General features: G+C 37.9%; 1 protein-coding gene across 1 annotated transcript; it reads left to right on the forward strand.

The window, feature by feature from the left end:
• Window positions 1-953: 953 nt before the first annotated feature.
• LOC104611219 (uncharacterized) lies at window positions 954-25,939 on the forward strand. The gene is made up of 7 exons (XM_010278184.3): window positions 954-1,385; window positions 4,433-4,563; window positions 4,649-4,834; window positions 4,941-5,036; window positions 5,114-5,185; window positions 24,204-24,320; window positions 24,833-25,939. Exons 1-7 carry the CDS (start codon window positions 1,199-1,201, stop codon window positions 25,733-25,735), a joined length of 1,692 nt encoding a protein of 563 aa, XP_010276486.1. The 5' UTR covers window positions 954-1,198; the 3' UTR covers window positions 25,736-25,939.
• The last annotated feature ends 825 nt before the right edge of the window (window positions 25,940-26,764 follow it).

Genomic DNA, 26,764 nt, shown 5'->3' on the forward strand with positions numbered 1-26,764 from the left:
CGAACAACGGTTTTTGCTTTTTTTATTTTTTAAATTGGAATGGGCCATTTGTTCGAACCGATTAACCTAAAAACCGGTGAACAAAATGGTTCCAGTTCCAGTCGGTTTCTAAAACATTGGTATACCCCTAATTGCCTACTCCCAAGTAGACCTGTTTACGGGCTAGGCTGGGCCGGGCTTTGCCTTTACATTAGTAGAATATGCTTAGGCCTGAGCCCAAGCCCGGCCTGATCATCGAGCCTAGGTCTTGAGCTTGAACCTGATCCTCATATAAAGCCTGAAGCTCGGGCCCGAGCAAGCCCAACTAGAAATTTGAAAAAATAGTTTTCTTTTTTTTATTCAATTAAAAACTATTTTATTTATATTAAAAGAACTCAAAACCTAAAAAAATAATGAAAGATATTGCTATTACTTGAAAAAAAAGAGAAGAATAATAAAGAAAAAAATATTATATATATTTTATTATATAAAATATATTTTTATTATATAATACACTATCAAGTTAGGCTCGGGCTTGGGTTGGGCTTTTTTAAGAAAGCCCGAATCTAGTCTGAAAAAAGGTCAGGCCTGATATTTTAGGCCCGAGCCCATGGGCCTCAAATCCCGTCCAAGCTCAACTTAGATCGGGCTAGGCCAGCCCATCCGCTACCTATCCCATTAACAGGTCTACTTTCAAGTTCCAACTTTGAAGTTGGATTGTCCCAACATCGACGCAGAATCAAATCCCGCAAACCACACTTTGAGAAAAAAAGGGAGGGGGGTAAAGGGGAAAGGGAAAAGTCATTGTTGATTAACCAAAAAAAACTTCGAAGTTGGGGTTGTTCCTCTAATTGCCTACTTCCAATTTCAACTTCGAAGTTTTGAGGGGGTGGGGTAGGGTAGGGTTGGGTTGTTATGTCATTTACTGAATAGTGCGATACCGAAGTCGTCAAATTGGGAAGACATACAAGTGAGGGCATGCCCGAACCTACGGATTTTCTCATCCCAACACTTCCTTTCCACTATAATATCTGCCCCAGGCCCCCAGCCCCCAGCTACTTCGTTCATCAGCTTCTCTGCCATTATATCTTCTGCTTCTCTCGCTCCCTCCTTCACCTTCTCTCTCTCTCTCTCTCTCTCTCTCTCTCTTCCCCTCTTTCGTGTGTTTGCGAACTCTCTCCGAAGAGCTTGAAAAGATTGTTTGCTGACCTCGGAGGACATGGCGGAAGAAGAAACACAAACAGACACAAGCAAGAGAAAGTTGGAAGAAATCCAGCTTGCGAAGCAGAAAGCTCAGGAGATTGTCGCTCGTCTCGTTAACAGTGCTGAAGCCAAGCGCCCTCGCCTCGACGACACCTCCGACCTTCCCTCCTCTGACGATTCCCTTTCTCACCCTCCATTTTCTGGTAAGTTTCTCCTTCATCGCTTTCAGTCCATTTGAGGTTCTTTTGCTTTCTTGGTTTGCTTGGGCATCGACCGTTTCTATGGATAAACATTTTATTTGTTCATCATCTGAATGAAGTTCGTCCTCCGATACTGCCGTTTCTCTTGTTGTGGAGTAGTTTACTTATACAACCCTAAACCCTGGTATTGCCTGTTTCCTGTAAGAATCATCGTAAGCTAATGACTGAACTCTTGGATGTACATAGAAAGACTGAACGAAGCATTGGTCAGTGAATTCTTTAACCAACCGTCTGGCGTATATGAAAGCTGGTTTATTTGGTGTACTCGGTTCACTAGAATGCAATATACTAGTAGCTTGGAGATTGAGGAAGAAGAAGAAAAAACAAAAAGATACGCTTGTGCAACTCAGATCAACCTAAGTTCAATGGAAGAAAACCCTAGCAAAACAGTTAGTACTACTATCTTGTTGGATTCTCGCCATAAACTTCTATACCTCTGACTGCATAATACGGTGTTTATTTTTTACCCCTTTCTGTGGCTGGCTGGTTCTTTAAACACTGCATTTCTAGGTCGTGGCATGCGTGTAGCATGATCATTATATAACTCATCTTTTGTCGAGATGGTTTGAGGATCAGTTGCTCTTGAGAGTAGATGGGGTTGTTTTTCTAAATAAATTACAAGGATGACAAGTTAACAACTCCAAAAGCAAGAACCTTGCTATTAGATTCCATGTTTCCAAACAACCCAAGGCATAAAACTCCTTTAGCACCCAAGTGAAGCCACTGGTAGAAAAACTGGAATAGTTAAATAGCAAATTATTTATTACAATTGACGAAAGCACATAGTGTCTTATAAATAAATGTACTGTTAGTACTAATAATGGGCTTGGCTCCTAATGCACTAACTGGATGAAGCAAGAGATATTATGGCTTGGTTAATTGTCAGATTAGATGGATCCTAGGGACCTAAACTCAATGGCTGACGGTCTAGATAAATCAGGGATCCATAGGGACTCTTTGTTTAGTGACTGTATGTTACCCTATGTAAATTCTTTGGCCTGAGTCTTTTCTGCAGCTGTACATCTCCTCATGTACCCCTTGCTCTTTTATTAATAAAATTGTTAATTTTTCTCAAAAAAAATGTATAAATGTGTCACAGATCTCTCTCTCTCTCTTACATTTGTCAAAATTTGAATTTGATCCGATTAAGGCAATTCAAGTTCTATCAATTTATAATTTTATTGAATATGGATCCACTCCAATCTCATCTGATAATATTTATGTATATTTGTTCAGACCTACACAAAATTAATATGTGGAGTAAAATACAGAGAACTACCTTATACTTTGGGGGTAGTGACAACAGAGAGCTACCATGTACTTTCAGAATCCAACACTCTGCTCCCACCTTTAGCATTGGTTCAGTTTTGAACTTTTACAAAACCATTTTGCCCTTTTCTTTATTGCATATCCAAAACCCAAAATTTGAACTTATCCAATCTTTTCCTTTTTCTTCCATTTGTTTAAGAGAGAGATGGAGAGGGCAAAATGATCAGAGTCTCTGATTCCAATTATCTACCTAATTTATTTTCACTTCAGTGGATGCTTTGCGTTAAAATAGCAAGTACGTTTGGGTAAAACTGGGTTTTCAATGTCGATCCATGCAGCAGCCAATCTGGGTTGAAGACAGCTAATTTGCTAAAAGGATTTGAGAATGCCTGATGCTGTCGATTGCACCTGTTCTAATACCGCCTGCCACATCACCATCTCTCTCTCTCTCCCTTCCTCCCTCCCTTGAGCTGTGGTTAGAGCCCTGAATGAAGAAGACAAACTTGTAATTGGAAAGTAATCATGGTCGATTTGCTGTTCCCCTTTCTAACTGAGCATGTGGCATACTGTCTGTGAGGTAAGAAGCTTCAAAGTAACAGTCTCTAGCCAATTGGCATGCCACCTAGTTGCTTTAGCCTTCAAGGGAACTCGAGTCTCAACCATTTCCAAAACCCACTTGAGATACCTTCTCACTATCCATGTGGCAATGGATTACTGAATCCAAACACTTCCCATCAGCAGAGGGTGATCTGGCCAACAAGTGGAACTTTATTAGTCATTAGATTCCTGGGGTGGTGCAGCTCTGTTCCTGCACATGACTTGTGTAGCAAACCCAATTCCCAAATAGGGGAATCCTTTTGTCTTTGCACTGGGAATCTGCAAGAAATGGGATGAGTGAATACAGTTTCTCAAAGATCTTCTTTTCCTTTGGTGGTTTTGAACAATTCTAGGCACCAAGTTGGTTTCTTAACTGTGTTTCCTTTCTCTGGTAATCAGTAATCTCTTTCCAGTTTAGTTTGAACTTTGAATATGTGCTGCTTGAGCTACTTGGATTGTGTGGACAAAAAAGGTCAAAGCTTTATCCGAGCTTTGATGTTTGAGTTGTTTCAATTGCAAGTTAGTTTAAAAAAGAAAAAAAGCTGGTAAGGAATGTAAGCCAGACACTCTGATATATTTCTAGTCATTTGATGTGAAGCCTTTCTAGATGAGCTTCTCAATTTGAGATCTTTGTAGCCAAACTATCCTATCTTCTATTTTTCTTGCAAACAAGTGCTTTTATAACCTCAAGAAGTGCCAGTATGTTCCTTTTGAAGGTCAACAGTCAATCAGTCATATATGTTATACTAGTTGTTTGTCCATTTTAACTCTATTTAGTTGTTATTTGTAATCTATTCACAATATTATCCACCTTTCAGCCTTGCTTAGTGCCTCAGTGGGCAAGGCTGTATCTCTTTCAGTCTTCTATTAATAAATACTTTTACCTTTTTCTCTCAAAAAGTTATTCAAACCCTGAATGTAAAAATCTTGTAGCTTTTCTTAGAATTGTGTATAGTTCCATTATCTAGAACTTGTGTTCAAACTTCAAAGTTCTACATGCATGTTCCTAGTGTGTGTATATATATACCTTCTGTTTAATGTACAGTTTCTTTTGATACCTGGGGATGGGTTTTCTATTATTACTTTTGACAATTTCTCACACTAAGTTTCTGTTGGTATGTAAGATCCTGTGCAGAAGCCTTCCGGTCTGGTGGCAGGCAACTCACAAATTGGGTCTTTTCCATATGCTTCACAACCAGGCCAATATCATGGTTTTCAAGGCACAAGTAAAAAAATAGAGATTCCAAATGGAAAGGTACTGGTTAGTTGTTTTTTGGTTCTTGAAATAAATTGGTGCATGTTTTCAATTGTTGTTTTTTTTTGACCTTTTTGCTCTATAGGTTGGTGTGATCATTGGGAAAGGTGGAGAAACAATAAAATACCTTCAACTTCAATCAGGAGCCAGAATCCAAGTAACCAAGGATGCTGAAGCTGATCCATACTCTCAGACAAGAGATGTAGAATTGATGGGTACAGCAGAGCAAATTAGCAGGGCAGAACAGTTAATCAAGGATGTAATTGCAGAGGTGTACTTGCACTAAAAAATTTGTTATCAATACATTTAATTTTGTAATCCCAAATCACAAGGTTCTAGGCCTTCACAGCTCATGTTTTCTTTATTGGATGCAACAGACAGATGCAGGGGGTTCTGGTCCTTCTGCCATACATGGATTAAGTTCTGTGCAGCCGGGTGCTGAACAATTTATGATGAAAGTTCCAAACAACAAGGTAATACTGGAAGATCTATCTTTATGGTTGGATTATATTTTCAGGGTTACATAATATACTTCTACTTTTGTTTCTAGGTTGCTCTAATCATTGGTAAGGGAGGTGAGACCATTAAGAACATGCAAAGTAGGTCTGGAGCACGAATTCAGGTGTGTACAGATGAGTTTCTTTTCATTCTTTACACTCAACTCAAATCATATTGGGTATTCTCATTTTCAGTTAGTGGCATGTCATTTCATATTGCATATCTTGTAAGAAATTGGAAATTACCTGCAAAGTTTGTTTAGAGTTTTTCTTTTTCTTTTTTTTTATCAGCAACAGAAATTACTGTTGTTAAATGAGTTTTAAATCATTACACAGATTTGGAACATTATCCAGCAACCCATTACAATTAAACCCAAAAATTGTTCCCTATAAACCCTTTGTTTTGCTAGGACATCAGCCAACCTGTTTGCTGTTCTTCTCCCATCTAAAGGCAGCTTCCACTTCTGTTGCCAAGCTTCTTTTCTCCCTTATAGTTTGCCTAAATTAGACATGTTTATGGGCCGGGCTTGGGTTGAGCTTTTGCCAAAATTTGAATCTGCCCAGCTGAAGCCCGAGCCTGAAGCAGTGCATAATGTTCAGGCACTTGGATTCTTGCAGCTCATCCAAGATATAACTAGTTTTGAATCTCCTTCGACCTCCACCTGTTTCATTCTGAGCCACTTAGCTAGTTTCAGCTCTTGTAAGAGAGATAGAATTTCATCTTTCAATGACTTTCCATGTTCAATCAATCACGATACAAAGGTAGCACCACACCTTCTCCATTTCTGAATGTCCTCCTAATTCCAAAGGGTCCATGATTTACCTGCTGAGCTTCCATCAAAGTTCAGACTTATGTTGTGTTAAGGGGGGTTTCCACTCCAACACCACTATCTTTCACAGTTGTGGAGTTGTCACGGGCTCATGGCTTCCCATGGTCTCATAATATCATCCACAAAAAAAGCTTTAAAGGCTTCCATTGTTTTTGCTCAATGTGCTACCATCACCTTTTTACTATTTATTATTTTCTTCTTTTATGCTATACTTCTTGAATATTTGCCCATTCCTAATCCCATTCTTCCCAAATAGTCCACACTAGAGTTGCTCTTGTTTCCCTCCACAATATTCTTCCTCTCTTTTTTGATAGTTTCATGAAACTAGGGATGAAGAGGTTTGACTACATCTTGAGGAGGTTCCCACCTGCAACTAAAGAGGGAGCAAAAATACCTCGAAACACAATTCACAAAAGGGCAAATGATTAGTAAATAGAGGATGGTCTCTCACCGTTTGCTTTGGAAAGAATGCATGCATGAGGTGAAAGGAATTTATTGGGCCATCTTTGGAGTACATCACAGGTGTTGATCTTACCAAGAGATTCTTCCCAGCAAAAAGCCTTTATTTTAGGTGGGACTGATCTACTCCAAATTTCTTTCATAGGATAAGTTACTGCAAAGGATTGTGAGGTTAAGGCATTGAAAATAGAAGCACAAGAAAAGAAGCCATGGGAGAAAGCAATCCAAGAAAAGAGGCACAGGAAATGAAGCCATCAAGGGAAGCAATTCAAATTCAACTATTTGCTTTGTGTGGGTCCAAAAAACAGAGTTGAGCATAGATAACAAGGCAGCCATAGAGTATAACTAAGAACCCTGCTGAAGCCAAAATCCCAGTTTAAACCAAAAGAGAACACAATTTAGAAATAGGCTCTTTATATGATACCAAGAGAGGAAGTATAACCAAGGTTCAAAATTTTGCAACGTATCAGACCGTATTGACTGATATGTATTGTTCCGGCACAAGTCTGATACAGCCCATACACTTAATTCGTTTTGGGTCTCCTTCTCATTAATTTCATTAAACTATATTTAAGGCCAAATTGTCTCTCATTGTTTTGTTAGTTACTACTATATTTAAGTGTAATTTCTCTCTCTCTCTCTCATTAATTAGTTAATTGCTCCTATAATTTAAAGCATAATTTTAAATTTGAATTTAAATTTTAGTGCCTAATTGGAATTCTCTCTTATTAACTTCATTAATTAATGCTCCTCTCTTTCATTAACTTCGTTTTGTTAGTATAAAACTACAAAGTTTAGCAATAGAAAGATTTGAACCTTGGTCATTAGGTTTTAACGAACGAAGTTCACCACTAAGCCACACCCATTTGTTTTCTATTGCTATGTGCATTTTTATTTTTAAGTAAATTTTCTCTTTTTCTTAGTCGATGCTTCTCAATAAATGTGAGGATTAATTCTTAAAATTTGTACATTAATAAATATTAAGATAAATCATATTGATTATTTGAAAATTAATGTATTTCCATACACATTTTAGTTGCTAATTGTGTTTCAATATCTCAAACTTTATATAAACCATTTAATTATGGCCTTTTACATTTAATTAACTTATTTACAATCATGTAAAACTTGTAACTATTGTTATTAATATATTTTTTAGGATTTAGTTGAATTTCCTAGCATATTTATGCGCATCCAGATTTTTCGCCCGTATCTATGTGTGTCTCAATAAGTCTCTTAAAATTGTCAACCTTGATTGTAACAAAAGAAACTACTTATTTAGAGGAGAGTTACCCAAACCATAATTCCTCCCAAAAAAGGATTCTATTTCCACAAACAACACCATATCTAATGAAGCTCAAGAAAGAAGTTACTTTTGAATGGATCTCCAAGGGGACAAAGGAAACAAGAGAGTAAAAGCTTTTGTATCCCAACTGTTGTCCATGACACCAAAGGAAATCTCCATAGTCATTTCCCAAGTAGAGTAGTATTACCATGTATTAAGTTCCCTAGGCCTAGGCCACCTTGCTCTTTAGGTTTGCTATTTGCTAACCACCCTCCACTTCACCTTCTATCCTTTCTCGGGAAGTAAATCGTTTGGATTGCCATTGTAGATTTATTAAGGTTACCCCCCCCCCCCCCGGAGATATAGTTCGAGGCCTATTTCTTTGAAAATCTCTTAATCACTATCTTCCAAAAAACCCATAAGTAGGCCAAGGTACTCCAAAGGCCAATTTTTGGTTTCATTGTCTAGAACCTTTACAACCACTTGTCTCTCCATCCGACATATTTATTCCTGCCACACAACTTTTCCCCATGTTCACTTTTAATTTAGAAACTTTCTGAAATTGACTTATTAGCCCTTTTAGGTTCATATAATTTTCCTCTCCTTTAGAAATCAGGATTATATCATCTGTAAATTGCAGGTGTGTATCCAAAACCTAATCTCTCCCCACCTTCCAACCCCTAATTTGATTGTCTGAGTCTACTTTTATAGTCAATCTACTCAACACATCAACCACCAACATGAATAAGAATGAGAGGGGATCCTCTTGCCTACTACCTCAGGCCTTTCTTTGCTAGGATGAAATCTCTTGCCACACCATTAACCAAGATGGAATAATGGAAAGAGCTAAGACAACCCCTCCTAACCCATTTACACCACTTGTTGCCAAAACCAACCTTCTCCAAGACCCGAATAAAAAACTCAGTCCACCAAATCATAGGCCCTTTCTAAATCCAGTTTGTATACTACACCTTTCTCACCTTTTTTATTCTCATCCTCCACACATTCAGTAGCAATTAGAATGTGGTCCACAATTTGCCTTTCCTTGACAAGGACTCCCTGATTTTGAGAGATTCAGCATTGACAACACTCCTCTTGTCCTTTTTCAAAGGACTTCTGCAATGATCTTGTAGAGGCTTCCCACAAGGTAAGGTTGTAGGGGTGCAAATGAACTGGATCATGATCTGATTTGAATTTGAATAAAATCCTATTTTGTTGGGTTCAGATATCCTCCTATGGGATTGAATTAAAAAATAGGATCCATTTGAAAATCGGATCGAATTTGAATCACCCCTTGATTTGATTTGAAAAATCCAATTTGATCCGATAAAAAATATTTATATATGTTTTATATATTATATTGTATATAATTATTATCTCATTAATATTTTATATTAAAATGACTTTTTATTTTGTTAAGTCTATAAAGCCTATGTTGACAGTTTATAGACCCAAGCCTCAAATGCAAGTCTCGAGAAACATGGAGTCTAAACATTTATATTTTGTATTATATATTTTTGGTCTTTGAACCAAAAAGAGTTTTGAGAAGGAAGAAGCTTTTCTTTTTGGAATTAGGAGCTTTCCACTTCGTGAGAACCAAAACAATGATAGGGATGCAAACTCCTTCAATCCAACACCCGAGGTATTTCTTCTTCCTACCCTCTCTCTCTATATATATTTGGAACTGGTGAGGAATTTCTCTAATTTTGTCTCTTTGTTTTCCCAAACCCTAACCTTTCCATCCTCTTCTTCACCTCTTCGCTACAACCACCGCTTTGGGATTTCAAGGTATATGCCACTAATTGATCACTCTCTTTTCAAGCCATAACAAGATGTCAAGAAAGAGGAGTCATTCATTGGTATTGGGTTAGTGAAAAATAGCTAAAGAAGAGAAATCTTGCACACTCTCAAATGCATAATCTCTTAGAAGTACTCAAATATGTCTAAATCTCTTCTTATTTTTTCTTTGATCTATCTCTTTATTTTTCTTTTGATTTTTGGTACTCTGTACTCTAACTAAATTGAATCGGATATCCGATTGTCCGTCGAATCAAGTTCAACTCTAAATTTTGTATATTTGATTGGATTTGAATTGTATTCGAATATGAGATATGTCCTATTGAATTGAATTCGAATATACCCCTATCCAAATTCAATTCAATCCATTTGCATCTTGACTACAAGGCTAATTGGCCTATAATCTCTTAGATGATTTGCTTGGGATTTCCTTGGGACAAGTGCAATGAAGGTGGCATTAGTTCTTGGGTGAGTTACCCCTCTAGCAAAATATTCATTAAAGACCTCCATTAGATCTTCATCATCTCTCAACAAGATTGGTAGAAGGCCATTGAAAACCCATTTGGGCCCTGGGCTTTGGATTTCTCCATATCAAACACTACTTCCTTAACATCTTCAAAAGTGAAAGGTCTTCTAATGCCTCTACCTGCAATTCTTGTAGTTTGGTCCACTCTACCTTTGTAAGGCTTCTCTATGGCCCCCATCACAACAAAAGATTCCTTTATAATGATTAACAAAGGCTTCTTCTATTTCTTCCTCTCTAATAATTGTCTTTCCTTGCACTACTAAGCTGGAAATGAGATTCTTCTTTTTTTTCCCATTTTCCAAGGAGTGGAAAAACTGTGTTTCCATCCCCCTCCAAGCCATTTAGGCCCGCATTTTTGTCTCTAGGAAATCTCTTATTTTCTCAATTCTCCCAAATTCTTCCTTATTCCAAGCTTTTATCCTCTCTTTTAGTCTCTACAACTTTTTGGTAAATATGGGCCAAATTTTTTTTCCATCGTATTGTACTCTCTTTTAGTCTTTGTACCCATTGATATGCCACCAATACGGGCCAAATTCTTCCTTATTCCATTCCAATGCATATCTATGCTTACGTCTTAAAATTTCGACACAATACGCACGATACAGAGTGTATCGTATCTTATCTTTGAAGGCTCGATATGGGATACGGGGGGGAATAGGTGGTATCATCTTCTTTTTTTCCCATTGTGTTGTACTTGTATTGGCCCGTATTGGTGGCATATCAGGTGTATTGGTGGATATGCTACGAAAAAGATACAGATAGAAAACGAAAAAAGTGTTGATCATTTCTAGAGTGCTAAATCTGCAAATATATATATATATATATATATATATGTATGTATTTTGATACATATATATATATATATACATATATATATATATATACATATATATATATATATACATATATATATATATATATATATATATATATATGTATCAAAAAAATCTGCAAAAAAAGCTCCAAACTACACTAAAATAAGCGTTCTTTCACCCCGAACAACTCTAAAACTCCAAACTTCATTTCTAGAGTGCTAAATCTGCACACACACACACACACAAGAAACAAGTGTGAATCATCAAAGTTTTTGAAGATTTTTCAAGTTTTAGAAAATATTGCAAAACTAGATAAGTTTTTTTTTTTCAATTTTTCTCATAATATCTTGTGAATTAGTTTTTTCTTTTTTTGCTTGAATGTTTGAAAATGTTTAAATCTATGTTGATCTACATTTTTTGTGTTGAAAATCACAGTTTTTTGGTGTTATGGGTAGATCTGTTAGAATTTTATAAAAAAGTTGGGAAAAATATAAATTAGAAAATTGAATTTTTTTTTATTTGAATTTTTTTTATTTGCTTATAATGATTTAATATGTTTTAGATCTATGTATGATCTATCATACTTACTCTTAATTTTTTTTTTTGATTTTTTGTATTTTTTAGAATTTAAAAAATAAGTAATAATTAATTATATTTTTTATGATCCAATCATAAGGATTTTATGTATCATAGATCTATGGATGATCTATCATATCCACAGAGCAATTTAAGTTTCTTCTTCAATAATTATATTTTTAATATATTGTACAGTATTTATTTATTTTATTTTTTGTAATTTTTGAAATTAAAATTAGATAGCAATTATTTAAATAAGAATTACTTATTAATTTTATTTTCACTTAGAAGTTGTGCCATTGCATGTTTTATGGTTGGATAGGATGGTTGGGCCTTTCCCATCCCTTAAAATTTAGGGATTATAATTTATAAATTATAGTTTAGCATAGGGTTTTTTAATGAAAATTATAATTGACTACAATATATTTCTTCATAAAACCCATTAAAATATATTAACTTAGTTATGCATACCTTATTGAGGCCTTGTATTTATTGTTATTATTTTTTTTTATGATTTATTGAAGTATTTATAGTGTTTCCATGCTATCCAAGGCATATCCTGATATGTCTATTAAAATTGCCTTTCTGATGCACTTGGCATTTCCAATACTTTGAACCTTGCTTCGGAGAAATAATGCAATGATAGTTTTATGGTGCCAAGGATTTTGTGTTCTTGGAGTTTTTTATGTTCTTGCATTAACAGAAAACCAATCTGACAACTTGGCAACCCCTTCCACCATAAAATGATTCCATCCCAATGTATATGTCAATTTCAAAACCATAGTTTTCAAGGCGCCAATGATAGTTTTATGGTGCCAAGGATTTTGTGTTCTTGGAGTTTTTTATGTTCTTGCATTAACAGAAAACCAATCTGACAACTTGGCAACCCCTTCCACCATAAAATGATTCCATCCCAATGTATATGTCAATTTCAAAACCATAGTTTTCAAGGCGCCAAGGCGAGGCTAGGCGATTGGGGGGCGCCTTGTCGCCTAGTCGCCTAGGCGATGGATTTTTTTATGTTAAAACATAGATCCTAGGGTAGTTCCCTAGGTACTATAACCATATTTCTTTAATAATTGTTCATGATTTTCATAAGAAAAGTATAAATTTCATATTAAAGTATAGAAAATCAACATATTCATGAGAATAAAATGAAGAAGGAAAATAAAATTCAAAAAATATAGGGGCTGAACCCTTATTTTTGTTATAGGAAAAGAAGAAAATAAAAAGTATTGGTAGTAGTAGTAGTAGTAGTAGTAGAAGAAGAAGAATATATGGAAGAGGAAAATGTGCTGATTAGATAAAATTTTAAGTTCTTCCTTACTTATTGGTTCAGGTTTTTAAGTCTTCGAGGGTTCAATACAGTAGCAATGTTTGTGTTGATTAAACCCTAATAAATAAGAAAATAATAAAAAGAAATTAGTATATAAACACACAAAATGATTATTTTAGTTTAATAATATCTATTTTATAATTATAATCTCAAAAAGGAATGAATAAAAAAGTATTTTATAGTAGGAAGTAGAAAACTGCTTGGCGGTTAGGCGAGGCAAGCCTCAAAGGGCGCCTTGTTGCCTAGGCGTCGCCTTGACAACTATGTTCAAAACTTTGCAAGAGTTAAGAGCTTTAGTCTAATAAGAGGGTTCTGGTTTCCCTACTCCATAGTTGTCAAGGTACGTAAGCAAACCTTGGTCACCTGGATTATGACTTTCTGACAAATATCTGCATTTATAATATGTTTTCCAGTGTTTAAGAATTGAAACCACTTTTCCATCTGGGTCATGGGTCAGCAGTTCAATGAAAACTATTAGCCCCACACAAGGTTTGTGAATAAGTGATTGTCTGATAATGAGCAAGGAATATCCGTCTTTCTGCTAAACAGGATTGTCTTATTCAAATGGTCAACCCATTGCGTCATATATTAAATAATAAAAATATAGAATAGATAAAATTACAAAAAATACAGAAAATTTGCAGAAAATCTGGGCATCTCTCTGATATTATAATCACCATATTCAACAAAAATAAGTGTGATACGTGAGAAGTATTGTTGTTGATGATGGAAATGGCTAAAAATACAAAAATAAAAAGAAAAAAAAACCAATGTCGAACTTGTAACCTGCTGATTGGGTCAAATGGTTCAGCCGTTTAACTAATCAGGTCACCAGGTTGTTGACTGGGTCAACAGATTTATTTTTTGTTTTTTTTTTTTTTTCTTTTGTAAGTAAATGGTTTAGGGGTGAAATGGACCCATAAATATGGCCAGTAACAGGTTGACTACTCTAACTGGCCTGTTTGAGCATTGGTTGAAAACATTGAGTTTTCCATATTGGACTAGAACGTTGTAACTATATTTCTATTCTGATTAATAAAATTTCCAGTTACTGATCAAAGTAAATAAATAAATCAATCAATAAATAATGTGGTTGACTGGCGTTAGATCTGGAAGGCCAAAGCTCCTTCCAAAGTCATTTTCTTTGCATGGTCATCCATCCTTGGGAAGATTACCACCATCAATCTGCTGAATGCTAGAGGCATGCAGATCATAAATTTATGTCATCTATGCAAGAGCCAATAAGAGTCCCAGAACACATCCCCGTATCCATTATGATTTAACTGGTGGGGTTATGATACACTTTTCCATCTTTTCAGCAAAATCAGACCTCTCTTTCATAATGTTTTGGGGCTTTTCTCTTCTTGGTGCCAATCATTTGGAAACTCCTTCCCCTTGCTATTCTCTTGGATGGAGTGTGATAGCATCATAACAGGATTTTTCAAATAAAGAATTGCCTCTGGAAGTTGTTATTGCAAAAGTGGAGAAAACTAAACTACAATTTTTTGGGCAGGTCTTTTCAAGGAGCTAAAAGGGTTGGGATAATCAGATATTTTGAAATCAGTGGAATAGGATCACTAATGACAATGATCTCATAGTGTAAATGGTTTTTGGCTGGGCAGGTTGCTCTCTTACCCTGGTTTTGCTCATTCTATCGTGTACAGTTCAGCAAACTTGTACATGTCTTTTGGGGTTTCCCCATTTTAATATAATACTTATAAAAAATAAATAAGTAAATAATGAACAAGGACAAACAAATTAATTGATAATACAAAAATAAAATATAAACAACAAAAGCAAACTAACAGAAAATAAACCATGATTGCTACTTATATCCTTCTAATTTAGCAAATTAACTTAATTTTGTAGAAGTAACCCCAATATATAATATTTTTATAAGCAATGAAAAAATAGAATTTTATTCAAGAGTTAAATAGCAGGACACTTATCAAAAAAAGAAAAGAAAAGTTAAACAACAGGATATAAAACGACAATATATCTCTTTGGGTGGGAGAAAAGACTAGCAAGTTGGAAAAGGAATTATATCACTTTGGGTGGGAGAATTACATTGATCAAATCCACTCTAGCAAACCTATATGTCGGTATTTAGGATGCCTCAAGCTGTGGTAAAAAGAGTTGAAAAGATAATGAGAGATTTCCTCTGGGAGACTGATGAAGGGAAGAAAGATCATTTGGTTAGATGGGATAAGGTGATGCAACTGAAGGTTGAAGGGGGTTTGGGCATTGGAAATGTTAAGTTGAAGAATTCGGCCTTGTTGAATAAATGGCTTTTGAGATTTCCTAAAGAAAATAAGAGGCAGTGGACTAGAGTTATTTCAAGTGTACATGGGCTGTCAAACAATGGTTGGGACACGTTCTGCTTACATAGAACTACTTTGGCTGCTTTTTGGAAGGCTATCCACGACAATCTTCTTGTGTTCCCTTAATCACATAAGGTATGATTTGGCTTTGGGTCAGAGAATTAGATTTTGGGAGGATATTTGGGTAGGGGAAGAGCCCCCCTTTCGGAGGTTTTTCGTTCTCTTTGAGCTTTCTAGTTTCAAAGGTAAACCTATTTGTGATTTTTTTTGATCAATAACTGGAATCCATTAGATTAAAAGAATTTAGTTACAACGCTCCAAAGAGAGATAAACAAGCTTAACTCTCTCCAGGAAGATAACAAAAAAGAAAAAGTTACAAAACAGCCCAAAGCATTTGATCCCTTCCCACTCCTTGCTTTGCCAAAGCATCAACAAATGCATTTGCTGTTCTCTTGACCCATTGAAACTTGATTTCCAGTCCTCTAGTTAGCCAATTAATCTCACTCGTCTCATTAGCATATTTCCAAAGTCCACTACCTTCTTGTAACCAACTCAAGACTAGCTTTGAGTTCCCTTCAATGATTTAACTTTTGTATATTCAGTTCCTTAGACTTCCTTATACCCTCCAGTACTGCATAGACCTCATCTTTGAGATAGTCTCCAAACCCAATGGAACCTGAATACAAAGCGAGCACCTTCCCATCCTCATCTTTGAAAACCCCTCCTACACTTAATGGACCTGGATTACCCTCATTACTTCCATCAAAGTTTAGCTTTATAAATCCACTTCCTGGTGGTGACCACACAGGACAAACTAAAGAGCGAGTAGGAGCAGACTTTGCCACCTCCAGCCAGCTATTTAGCAACATATCCATAGAAATATCAAAAAACAGGTCCAAGGATTTCAACCAATGTACTACCCTCATTGTTACTACTTTAATAAGGCATTCTTTACTTCTTTCCACTTTAGAGAAAATTCTGGTGTTCCTTTCCTCCCAAAGAGTCTAGCAAACAATAGCCCTCACACATCTCCACATTATCCTTCCCCTTTTGTTTGGCCAACCAAAGAATGAGGGGCTAAACAAACTTTGGATGTTTGGTGGTGGGGTCCACCTGCAACCAAAAGAGGAAAGAAACCATTCCCAAAGATCAATAGCAAAGGGGTAAGAAACTAATAAGTGGTAGGACTGTAGGAGCTTTCACCATTGGGATTGCAAAGAATGCACCAATTCGGAGACAAGCACCAAAAAGACCTTTTTCTTTGGAGTACTCCACAAGTATTACATCTTCTAAGGAAGGCTTGATGAAGGCAGGGACTTGAGGAGAGAGGCACAAGAGAAGGTTCTAGAGGGAGTTAGGCACAAGAGAAGGTTCTAGAGGGAGTTAGGGTTCACAGTCTCTTATTCCTCTCAAAGGGATCCAACACCACCTGGTTTAAGATCTGAACCATATTCATGACATTTTCAACCTCTACATCCCTTAAGCCTCTTCTAAGCCCTAGATTCCAATCAAACCCAAAATTAGACTGAGAAGGAACTAGAAAACTAGACACAACCTTGCCCTTAAACCGGGAAGGGAATTGGTCTTTCAAAGGTATCTCACCCACCCAAATGTGCTCCCAAAACTTTACCTGATTCCTAGAGCAGAGGTTATACCTGATGTGCTGCAAAAAGGAAGGAAGAATGGCATGTATAGATTTCCAAGGAGAGGCACCAAGAGACCTTGCCAAAGTCCTAGTGTCCCAACCATCATCTGCCTGACCATGAATACTTAAAATTACCCTTGTCCATAACCATTTCCCCAATAATGCTTCATTTTTCCTCCAAATGTTACCTAAACCTAACCCTCTGTCAGCCCTACTCCTAGAGACTAGTTCCCAATTTACCCTGTGATCCTTCCTCTCCTCCCTTGGTTCCCACAAGAAGTCTCTCATCAACTTCTCCAAACTCTTACTTGTCTTAATTGGGATCCTAAAAACCAAAAGTAATACACAGGCAAACTAGCTAGGGTAGACTTAATAAAAGTAATTCTACCACCTAGAGATAAATAATTCTTCTTCCAAGAGGCCAACTTCTTAGAAAACCTATCAATTATGGGGCTCCAAAAGCTTTCTTTCCTCGGGTTATACCCTAAGGGCATCCCCAAATAGTTCAGCGGCCATTGAGACACCGTACAACCCAAAGCTTCAGCCCTCTCCAATATAACTCTCTTCCATATTGATCCCCACCACACAACTCTTATCGAATTTCACCTTCTTATTTGACATTTGTTCAAACACTTGAATCACCAACTTCAAGTTTTTGGCCCATCTCACATCCTCCCCCTCACCAAGGTTCTAAATATCAATATGCCCAATACGCCCCAGTACCTTTTTTTATTTTTTTCAAAACCGGTTCAGGGGGGCGGTTTAAGGTTCCTCCACCCTTTGAACTAGTTAGAACCCCAATACACCCTCTGTAGGGGCATATCGGGGTGCTCCCGATACGATACATATTGGCTGATACGTTTCAATTTTTTTAACCTTGCCCCTCATAGAATAGAATTGTATCATTAGCAAACTGTAAGTGGGTGATAGGAATGTTGTCTTTTCCAACTCTCCATCCCCTCACAAGACTTCTTGAATCTACTTTCTTAATTAGCCTCCCCAACACTTTAGTGATAAAGGTGAAAAGAAATGGAGAGAGGGGGCCCCCTTGTCGAATTCCCCTAATAGCTGGGAAGTGACCCACTACCTTTCCATTTATCAGGATGGAGTAATGACAAGTCTATACAACCCAGGATCCATTTACACCATTTCTCCCCAAAACCAAAGCAATCCAACACTTGCATCAAAAAAGACCAATCAACCATATTGTAAGCCTTCTCTAAATCCAACTTGTACACAATCCCTTTCCTCCTTGTTCTTCGCATATCCTCCACACACTTGTTGGCAATTAAAATTTGATCCACAATCTGCCTATTTCCAACAAAAGCCCCTTGATTCTGTGAGATTAGCTCCGGAAGCACCTCTCTAATTCTTCTAGACAGAACACCTTCGCAATGATTTTATACTAGCTATTAACCAAACTGATGGGTCTAAAGTCTCTTGGATGACTTGCTCCCACTTTCTTTGGGACCAAAGCAATAAAAGTTGAGTTCAGCCCCAGATTTATTACTCTAGGAAAATTCAATAAACACTTTAAGGATATCCTGCTTTAATATCTCCCAATAGTCTTGGTAAAAAGCCATGGTAAAGCCATCCGGTCCTGGTGCTTTAGCTCGATCCATTGACTTCTTCTACCATTGGCCATTGCATGAAAAAATTTGGTGTTTCTATCACCTTCTTTCACCCACTTATGTCTAGACTTTTGCCTCCAGCTGACTTCCTCTTTGAATAGGATGTCTTCTAGTATCTTCTTGAGCATCCATCTTTCTTGTTTGTCTCTCACTTCAAAATTGCCTCCCCTTTCTTTGGCACCCAGCTCCTCAATCTGATTGATCACTTCTTTTCTCTCTTCAATCCTTCCAAACTGTAGAATATTCCAATCCTTAATCTTCCTTTTTAACTCCTTCAACTTCCAATGAAATTTCATCCCCTCCCAAATAGCACTTGGGTTAGTGTCATTCCACCAATTTTCCACCAACTCAATAAATCCAGGGTGAGACAGCCACATGTTCTCAAATCTGAAAGGAGTGGGCCCTCTAGTACGGTAATACCAAGGTCCTCTCTCATTAAGGTAATAGGCCAATGTTCTGATGTTACCCTAGGCAATGCTCTATAAATAATAGTCCCCCAGTGCTCCTCCTAATCTGCTGTGAATAAAAATCTATCAAACTTAGAGCATATAGAGTTCTCTTGGAGATTGGACCAAGTAAATAGACCATGTAACAAAGGAACCTCTTTCAACTCAAAACTGTTTATGAAGCTGTTAAACCTTCTAATGCTAGTGCTACTGCCTCTCCTCACCCTATTAGTCTCCTCTGTGAATTTAATGACATTGAAATCTCCTAAACACCAAGGGCCTTCCCAAAGTCCCTTAATGTCTCCTAATTCCTCCCAAAGTTCACTTCTTTCTCTATAACCAGTTGGACCATACACATTAGTTGATACCCACTCAAATCCATATACCCTGTGTCTAAACTTGACAGAAACATTTAACTTCCCAATCAGCTCCTCTACTCCCACAAAATCCTCTTCTTTCCACATTGTCACTTAACCTCTTGACCTTCCCCACGAAGGACAAAGAGCCCAGTTGATGCCCCTTACTTTCCACATCGATCTAGCCCATCTCCTATCAAACTCCATCAGCTTAGACTCCTGAATCAGCACCAAGTCTGGATCCTCTCTTCTTATTACTTCTTTTATTAAAGGCCTTTTCCTAGCCCTCCTTAACTCCCTAACATTCCAACTGAGGATCTTCATCACCACCTTCTAAAAAAACCCTTACCTGTCCTCTTTTCAATTGGTCCCTCTTCTTCTGCCCTTTCTCTCACTGAACTCCTTATCTTCTTCTACATCTCGTTTTAGCCTTTTTGACTCACTCAACTTCTTCTTCCTTGGTTTACTCTCTACCTTTCCTTTCCTCAAAAATACCTTCAACTCATTTGGATCCTTTATTTTACAGCCCATTTGCTCAACAAATTGTGCAACCGAGTCCTCCTTATCAGTTTCATTTGGTCCTCCTCCCTCCTCTTCCTCATTACTCACCTCTTTCTCTACCTCCCTTGTCTGCACGTTTCCAACTGCACTCTCATGCTCTAAAATCCTACCCCAACTTCTTCTTCTTTCCCTCATCCCTTTCAGACCTGAGTTGGAATCTTGGCTTCACTAGGAATCTGAGGGAATATGAAATTTCCAATGTCTCAGCTTTGTTTCTTCTGTTGAGTTTAGTGTTTTTGGGGGAGGGTGGTTCAGATTCTAAAGTGTGGGCCCTTAATCAGTCGGGTTCTTTTCCTATAAGTCCTTTTTAAATTCTCTTATCTCCACCGCCCCCTCTCCTTATTTCCCTGTTAAGGAGATATGGTCTCGGCCCATCCCTCCAAAAGTTGGTGCTTATTGTTGGAAAGTTTTTCATGGCCCCATTAACACCTGTGATTTGTTGTAGAGAAAAAGACCAAATTGGTGCTTGTCCCGAAGTTGGTGCTCTTTATGTAAGTTGTATGGTGAGACTGCCTTTCATCTTTTGATCTCCTGTCCTTTTTCTATTTCTATTTGGGAATGGTTTTCATATCTTTTTGGATGCAGTTGGCTTCCCCCTAATTGCCTGGAAGGTGTATTTAGCTCTCACCTTTTCAGCTGCCCTAAAAGAAGAGGTAGGATTATGTGGAGATGCCTTGGAGCAGCAGTGGTCTGGAAAATTTTGGAGGAAAGGAACCTAAGAATTGTTGAAGACAAGGAAAGAATTAAGGAGTTGAGGTGATTACCCTAAGAGTAGCGCATTGGGTGAGCACATTAAAGCTCTTTGCTGACTTTAAGGTCGAAGACTTCTTCAGATCGTGGGGAATAATTGCAGGTTCTTTGTCTAGAGGACAGATATAGTACATGAGGCCTGGTCTCCTCCATGTGTTGGGTGGAAGAAATTAGGGAAGAAAATGGAAACATTCTAGCTTTGTACTCAGGTCCTGTTCAGCATGGAGATGTTGTGAGATCAGAATTATTGGCAGCAGTCTATGGAGTAGAGGAAGCTAAAGAAATGGGGATTACTAAGCTAATTATTGCAGGTGATTCAGAAGTAGTTGTTGGTTGGCTGAAAAGTGGGAAGGAATCATATGTAAGTTAAGGAATGAATTCAGGAGATTCAAGCAGATTTCTAAAGACATGATAATCCAAATAAGGTGGATAAGGAGATCTGCAAACAGTTTGGCCGATGGTCTAGCAAAGCAAGGAACTCAAAGATGATCTATGTTCTGGGCAGTTCTGTAAATAGTGAATAGTTTCTATTTGGGCTTTGTTTTGTGGCCACAATTCCTTGTTGTATCTCTATTTTTTAGTCTAATGAATCAATTTTGTGTTGCTGATAAAAAAAATAAAATAAAACGACAATGTAGTGCTACTAGCCCTTTTTTATCAGCAACAGAATCTATCAGTAAAATAGAAATTTCATATCAATTAGCAGCTAAAGAAGGTTATTAACTTTATATGATAAATATTCAAAATGGAAAGTAAAATAGAAAAAATAAGGATGGAGTTTCTGTTTTATTTAATTAGAGAGAGAATAGAAAAAAACCTCTTTATAATTCTATTCTTTCTTTCCTCTTTCTTTCTTTTTTTCTTTTGCTTAGGTTAGTCTGACATGATAGTTATGATTTTAGGGATAGATGGCTTCTCCCAGGCTTGAAAGAATCTCTTTCTCCTTTCTAGATAGATTGTGCAGGTCAAGGGATTGAATAACTCAAGGAGTACAGCAATGTAAATTTTAGCTTGGAACAATTTACAAGAAATTTCGGGCAAGTAGTTCCAATAAGCAAAGAAAGATTGAAAACCAATTCAAGAATCGCCAAGATTAATGACTAAATCAAGAACCTTTAAAAATGTGATAAACAGTAAGAAGATAACAGATCAGATCATATATCATAAAATATAAGGAAGATGTTGGATCATCCGGAAGAGAATGAAAATAAGAAAACAAAAGAGAAACTTTACGAACACTAATTCTTAAACCACCTGAGCTTTTGCATGGGTTAGGCCTGAGTTATTATTATTTTTTTTGGCTTCAGGCCAGGCCTGTTACAGAAAAACTTGGGCCTGACATAAACTTTGGGTTGGGTTCATGTTGAGGCCTCCGGTGGCTTTAGCCCAACCCAACCCAAACACAGTAAAAAATATCTGTTTCTAATGATATATAAAAATACATACATACATATGTACATACATATATGTATGTGTATTTGTGCATGTATAAAATATGCATATGTATATTTGTTAATGAAATTTATACAAATTTCTAGTGATATATGATGGAGGATGATTTGACCCGACCCATTGAGACAATGACACGTGGACCTGACTCAGCACGAGCAATAGCTCAGCACCACAACCTGACTGCAACTAAGTAACGAGCCTGTAGAATAGCTCGCTACGTCATAGCTCACTGTAGGGGGAGCTCGCTACAACACGAGCTCCAGGTCCCTCGAGCTACTGAGAAGGGAATACTCCAAGACTATTTCAGCTCGCGAGCTAGGGTAACCAGCTCGCTCCAACACTTAGGCAGAAGAACTGCCCCAAAGACAACCTCAATGAGGGCCACCTCGAAGTATCCCTAAGAGCTCACTACAAAGTAGCTCGCGACAAAGATAGCTCGCTACGCGACAGGGTAGCTCGCTACAAAGTAGCTCGTGACTAGGCAATGCGACACTCTCAGGAAGCTTCTATCTGACAAGACCGTACCTGTCAGATTGCACCACATCTCTCGACTAATGGCGCAGTCCCTGCCCATTTGACAGTCTGCACCCACGTCTCTCGACAGATGGTGGTGTGCCTGTCCCTTTGGGACGTGTCACTCATCCAAGCGGGTAGTACGTTGTAACGATCACCTGCGCAGCCCTGGCAGGTAACGGCTGCGACAGGAGCCCAGTGGCGGTTACACCCAATTTGACGAGAATGCCCCTATAAAAGCCCTTTAATTGAAGGGGAGAGGACTCTCTCTGATTTTCATCTGAACTTGAATTATCTTACTTGCTCACGAGCTAATCTTGAGACACAGTGATCTAGCGCGACCTACACTCTTAGCCTTTTATACTCTTTGCTTTCTCCCCCAGCGTTCTAACTTAAGCTTCGGAGTATTCCCGCCGGACAAATCCCTTGGGAATCCTTCATCTTCTTCCTCTCAGGTGCTGTCCGTTGCCAGCTAGGAGCCAGTCAACAACCAGCTAGGAGTGCCCGGATCCTGCCGCATCAATATATACACATACACACGCATATGTACATAAATATATGTTTGAGTGTGTACATGTATCTGCCCATGTATAAAATATGTATATGTGTATTTGTTAATGAAATTTATACAAATTTCAATGTACAATCCCTTGTCGTACATGGGTTCTTTTTGTTTTTATTACGCTGAAAAATATATACTTGTATACTTCATCTTTCTCAAAAAAAAAACATATTTCAATCCATTGTACTCCTTTGTTGGGCTATAAATCCCAGTAAGAGATGGTTGTACAAAAATATATTTGTAAATTCTTTCAAACCTGACCAATTCTTCTCAGGGTCAGCCCAACCTAAGCCTGAACCTGGCCCAACCCACCCAAGTTTGCACACCTAAGCTAAGGTGGGGCTGGGTTGGCCCTCAACCCAACCCAACCACCCAAGTTTTCACACCTAGGCAAACGAAACAGGGTTGGCCAGATCTATCAAGAAAAAAAAAAGAAAAGAAAGAGGGTTGGCCAGCCCTTGGACTCTTTTATAAGGGATGAAAGTAAAATTCTATCAATTCCTCTTTTAACAAATGGGCTCCGTACTAATGCTCCTAATGTAAATATGCACAACTTATTCCTACCTTTCTCTCTTATAAGTGGGGACCACATCAATTTTCTTCCTACCTTACTCCCCCCAAGTAAGTAACCTTCCTCCCGTTGCATTTCTCTTTCATATAAATTGGGGACCACATAATTTTAATTGCTATTTACTTCTTACAAACAAACAAAACAAGGTCAAATCTGAAAAGTAAACCAGGATTTGCACTTGGTCTATGAGGACCATGACACCTAATGAAATTCACACAGCAGCTGAACGGAGCCTATAAAGTACCTTTAAAATACAGAAATCCATTGACACCTGAGAAATAACAAACATGTAAAACTATAGAAAATCAACACTCACTGTAATTTGCTGAAAATTATGGTTATGCCATTGGAACCCAAAATTTAAGATAAGTCAGTTCTTTCACTACAACGAGAGGCTTTCATGCCTGGTTGTGTTGTCCTATATAGTTTTCAATGTCCTAGAGGGTGGATGGATTCACTAGAGTTTGTGGGCTCCACTTTTGGTTTTTGCCAGCTTTTCTCCTGGGTCTCTCTGACCCGCTGGGAGCCTGGGAATGAGGAAATTGGGGCAAAATGTATGTTGATTATCTCAGACCCTAGAAATCATGCATCATCTTTTTGCATATTTTGAATATTTCTGATCCAATATAGGTGCGAAGTGTAGTAACAATGTATGTATGATGCTTCATGATTGTCATTTGGATTTAGTGTCTGATGCCCTCTTTCTTTCAGGTTGTACCTCTGCATCTTCCACCTGGTGATACATCAACTGAGAGATCAGTGTATATAAATGGGACAACAGAACAAATTGAGTCGGCTAAAGTTTTGATCAATGAAATAATCAGTGATGTGAGTAGTAAATATTTACTTGCTTCAGTGGTTTGACAGTTTGTGCTTGCACCTTAACAACTTATGGATTTGTCATACTGATTACCTTTTATTACAATATATGCCTTGGGTTTTTCCATGATTGATTGCTTTACTTCCATTTGTCAGATGGTATGGTTTCTATGCAAGGTGCCATGGTTATATCAGAGAGAAAAAAGAACATGGGTTCTAAGTATAGGAATAATGTCCTCTAGGTACCAATAGAAAAAATTAAGTTCTCCGTGAAGAATGAGGCGTAGACTGGATACAGACCTATATTTGTAACCTTTATGAAATTCCTTAATTTTCTTGTAGTTTTCCATGAAGAATGAGAAACAAAATGTGATTTTCAAATCCTAATCAGCAAACATCCTATTCTTCTCCTGAAATGCTTTACTTCATACTTCCCATTTTCCCCTGGGAGTTTTATATTGTTTCTTCTTTGTTGAGATCTTTTCTTTTGTTGCTGTTGCTGACCAGTTTATTTTGTGCAGAATCGTGTAAAGAACCCATCAATGTCCGGTAGCTATTCACAGCAGACTTACCGTCCTCCTGGTAGTTGGGGTCCACAAGCTCCACCTCCAACCCAACAGCCTGGATATGGATATCCGCAACAGGGATCTTATCCCACACCTCCACCATACTATGGCAGTTATCCTCAACCAGCGACGTGGGATCAAACAAACCCATCAGGTGTGTCTCCACCACCTCAGCAAAACATTGGGTATAATTATTATTCACAACAGACTCAGACAGATTCAGCTCCAAGCAATGTCAACTATGGATATGGTCAGACCCCACCAGCCACTACCAATAGTTATGAGCAAGGTTACACTCAGCAGCCACAAAATTATGGACAGGATACACCAACTCAGGGATATGGTCCACCTACTGCACCATCTCAACTGGATGGAACAGCTCCATCCCAGCCTTATGGAACTCCAACTTCCCAACCTATGCCAGCATATCCAGTCACTTATAGTCAGCCACCGCATGCACCTCCAATTGGATATGGATCTTCTCAAAGTAATGCTGGGCCACTGCCACCTCAACCAGGGTACAATCAGGCAGGATTCACCACTTATTCAGCAGCATATGGAACACAAATGACTCAGTTACCACCCCCAGCTCAGATCCAACCACCTACTCAGGCCCCACCACCAACTTCTCAACCAGCTTACGGACAAGGTGTTTATCCTCCACATGGAACCTCTATACAATCCAGTTATCCTCAGGGTGCAAATCCTACCGTCTATGCACAGCCACAGCCGCAGCCAACAACCCATGGATATTCACAGCAATTGTCCTATGGAGTTGAAAGAAATGCCGATGGAAATAATGCTCCGAGTTACAGTTCTGCGCCTCCTGTCCAGGAAGCTGCTCGCCCTCAAAGCTGAAAATATTCTATCTTGAGGCTTACCTCTTAATTTTTTTTTTTTTTTTTGTTCTAGTAAGCTACTTTAATAGGATTTCCTTTGCTTCCATGTATTTTTGTAGCAGACTAGTTTTTATGCTTTCCTAGCTTTGCTCAGTAGTCCATGGATCGGAACGCAGTAAAATTATTTTATTGATCTATAAACCGTATCCGTTTATTATTTGGACTTTGGAGACTACAACATCAACACTGTAGCTTATTAGTTTAAGGGGCATTCATCATCTGTTGGGTGCCAAAACAGGCTATGTTGTTGAGAGCAGTTTTGGGAATGCCACGTTACCTTCAGAGTGGGTACATTAGTAATCGTCACCTATATTATTTTTTGACCAAAACAAAGACATGGGTGAACGTGTCCAGCCCAACAACTGAATGCTGTTGGCCCCAACAACCAAAGGTATCCCATTCATTCCAATCATTTAGTCTCCTATGCAACTTTTTAGTGGAAAGTTGATCCATGGAATCCCGATTTTTTGTGATAGGGGAGGGGACTTTAGGGGTTTTGTTCATTGTGCAAGTTCAATCAAATACAAATTTTGCATTCGGTTTAGTGTTGCATCTATTTCTTTGTAATTATGATTCGCACTTATATCTAATATAAAAGTTTTTGTTTCATTGTATTTAGGTGGCTTGATTATTTTGATGTTTAAAAAGTCGGCTATTTTAGTTCAAAAATCCTTGTTGATATGCTTTTCTGCTTTCTAGAGCCTTTGAAAATGTAAAAACATTTGTCTTGGGTGTTCTAACATCTGATATTTGACTATTTTACTATTTTTCCCCGAAAAATAGGTTTTTGGGGGTCTTCTTTGCTACTGAATAGCCATGTCCTCCGACCAAACGGACAGCCTTGAACTGCCATCGATTTACTCTCTCTCTCTCTCTTCTCCCTTATTTTCCTTCTTATCCTTCTCTCCCTCATTACGACTCTCCCTTGACCCCCTTTGTTGACGAAATATTGCAAAGTCATCCCTTGACCACCACCACCGTTAGTGCC

Source organism: Nelumbo nucifera, chromosome 4 (assembly GCF_055504915.1).
Source record: "Nelumbo nucifera cultivar China Antique chromosome 4, China Antique-T2T, whole genome shotgun sequence".
Classification (NCBI taxonomy): Eukaryota; Viridiplantae; Streptophyta; class Magnoliopsida; order Proteales; family Nelumbonaceae; genus Nelumbo; species Nelumbo nucifera.

Excerpts from the sequence above, each read along its gene's own strand:
- LOC104611219 (XM_010278184.3), top strand. The coding sequence starts at position 1,199 with ATGGCGGAAGAAGAAACACAAACAGACACAAGCAAGAGAAAGTTGGAA. Across the intron at positions 1,386-4,432 it reads TTCTCACCCTCCATTTTCTG|ATCCTGTGCAGAAGCCTTCC; the intron begins GTAAGTTTCTCC and ends TTGGTATGTAAG. Across the intron at positions 5,186-24,203 it reads GGTCTGGAGCACGAATTCAG|GTTGTACCTCTGCATCTTCC; the intron begins GTGTGTACAGAT and ends TCTTTCTTTCAG.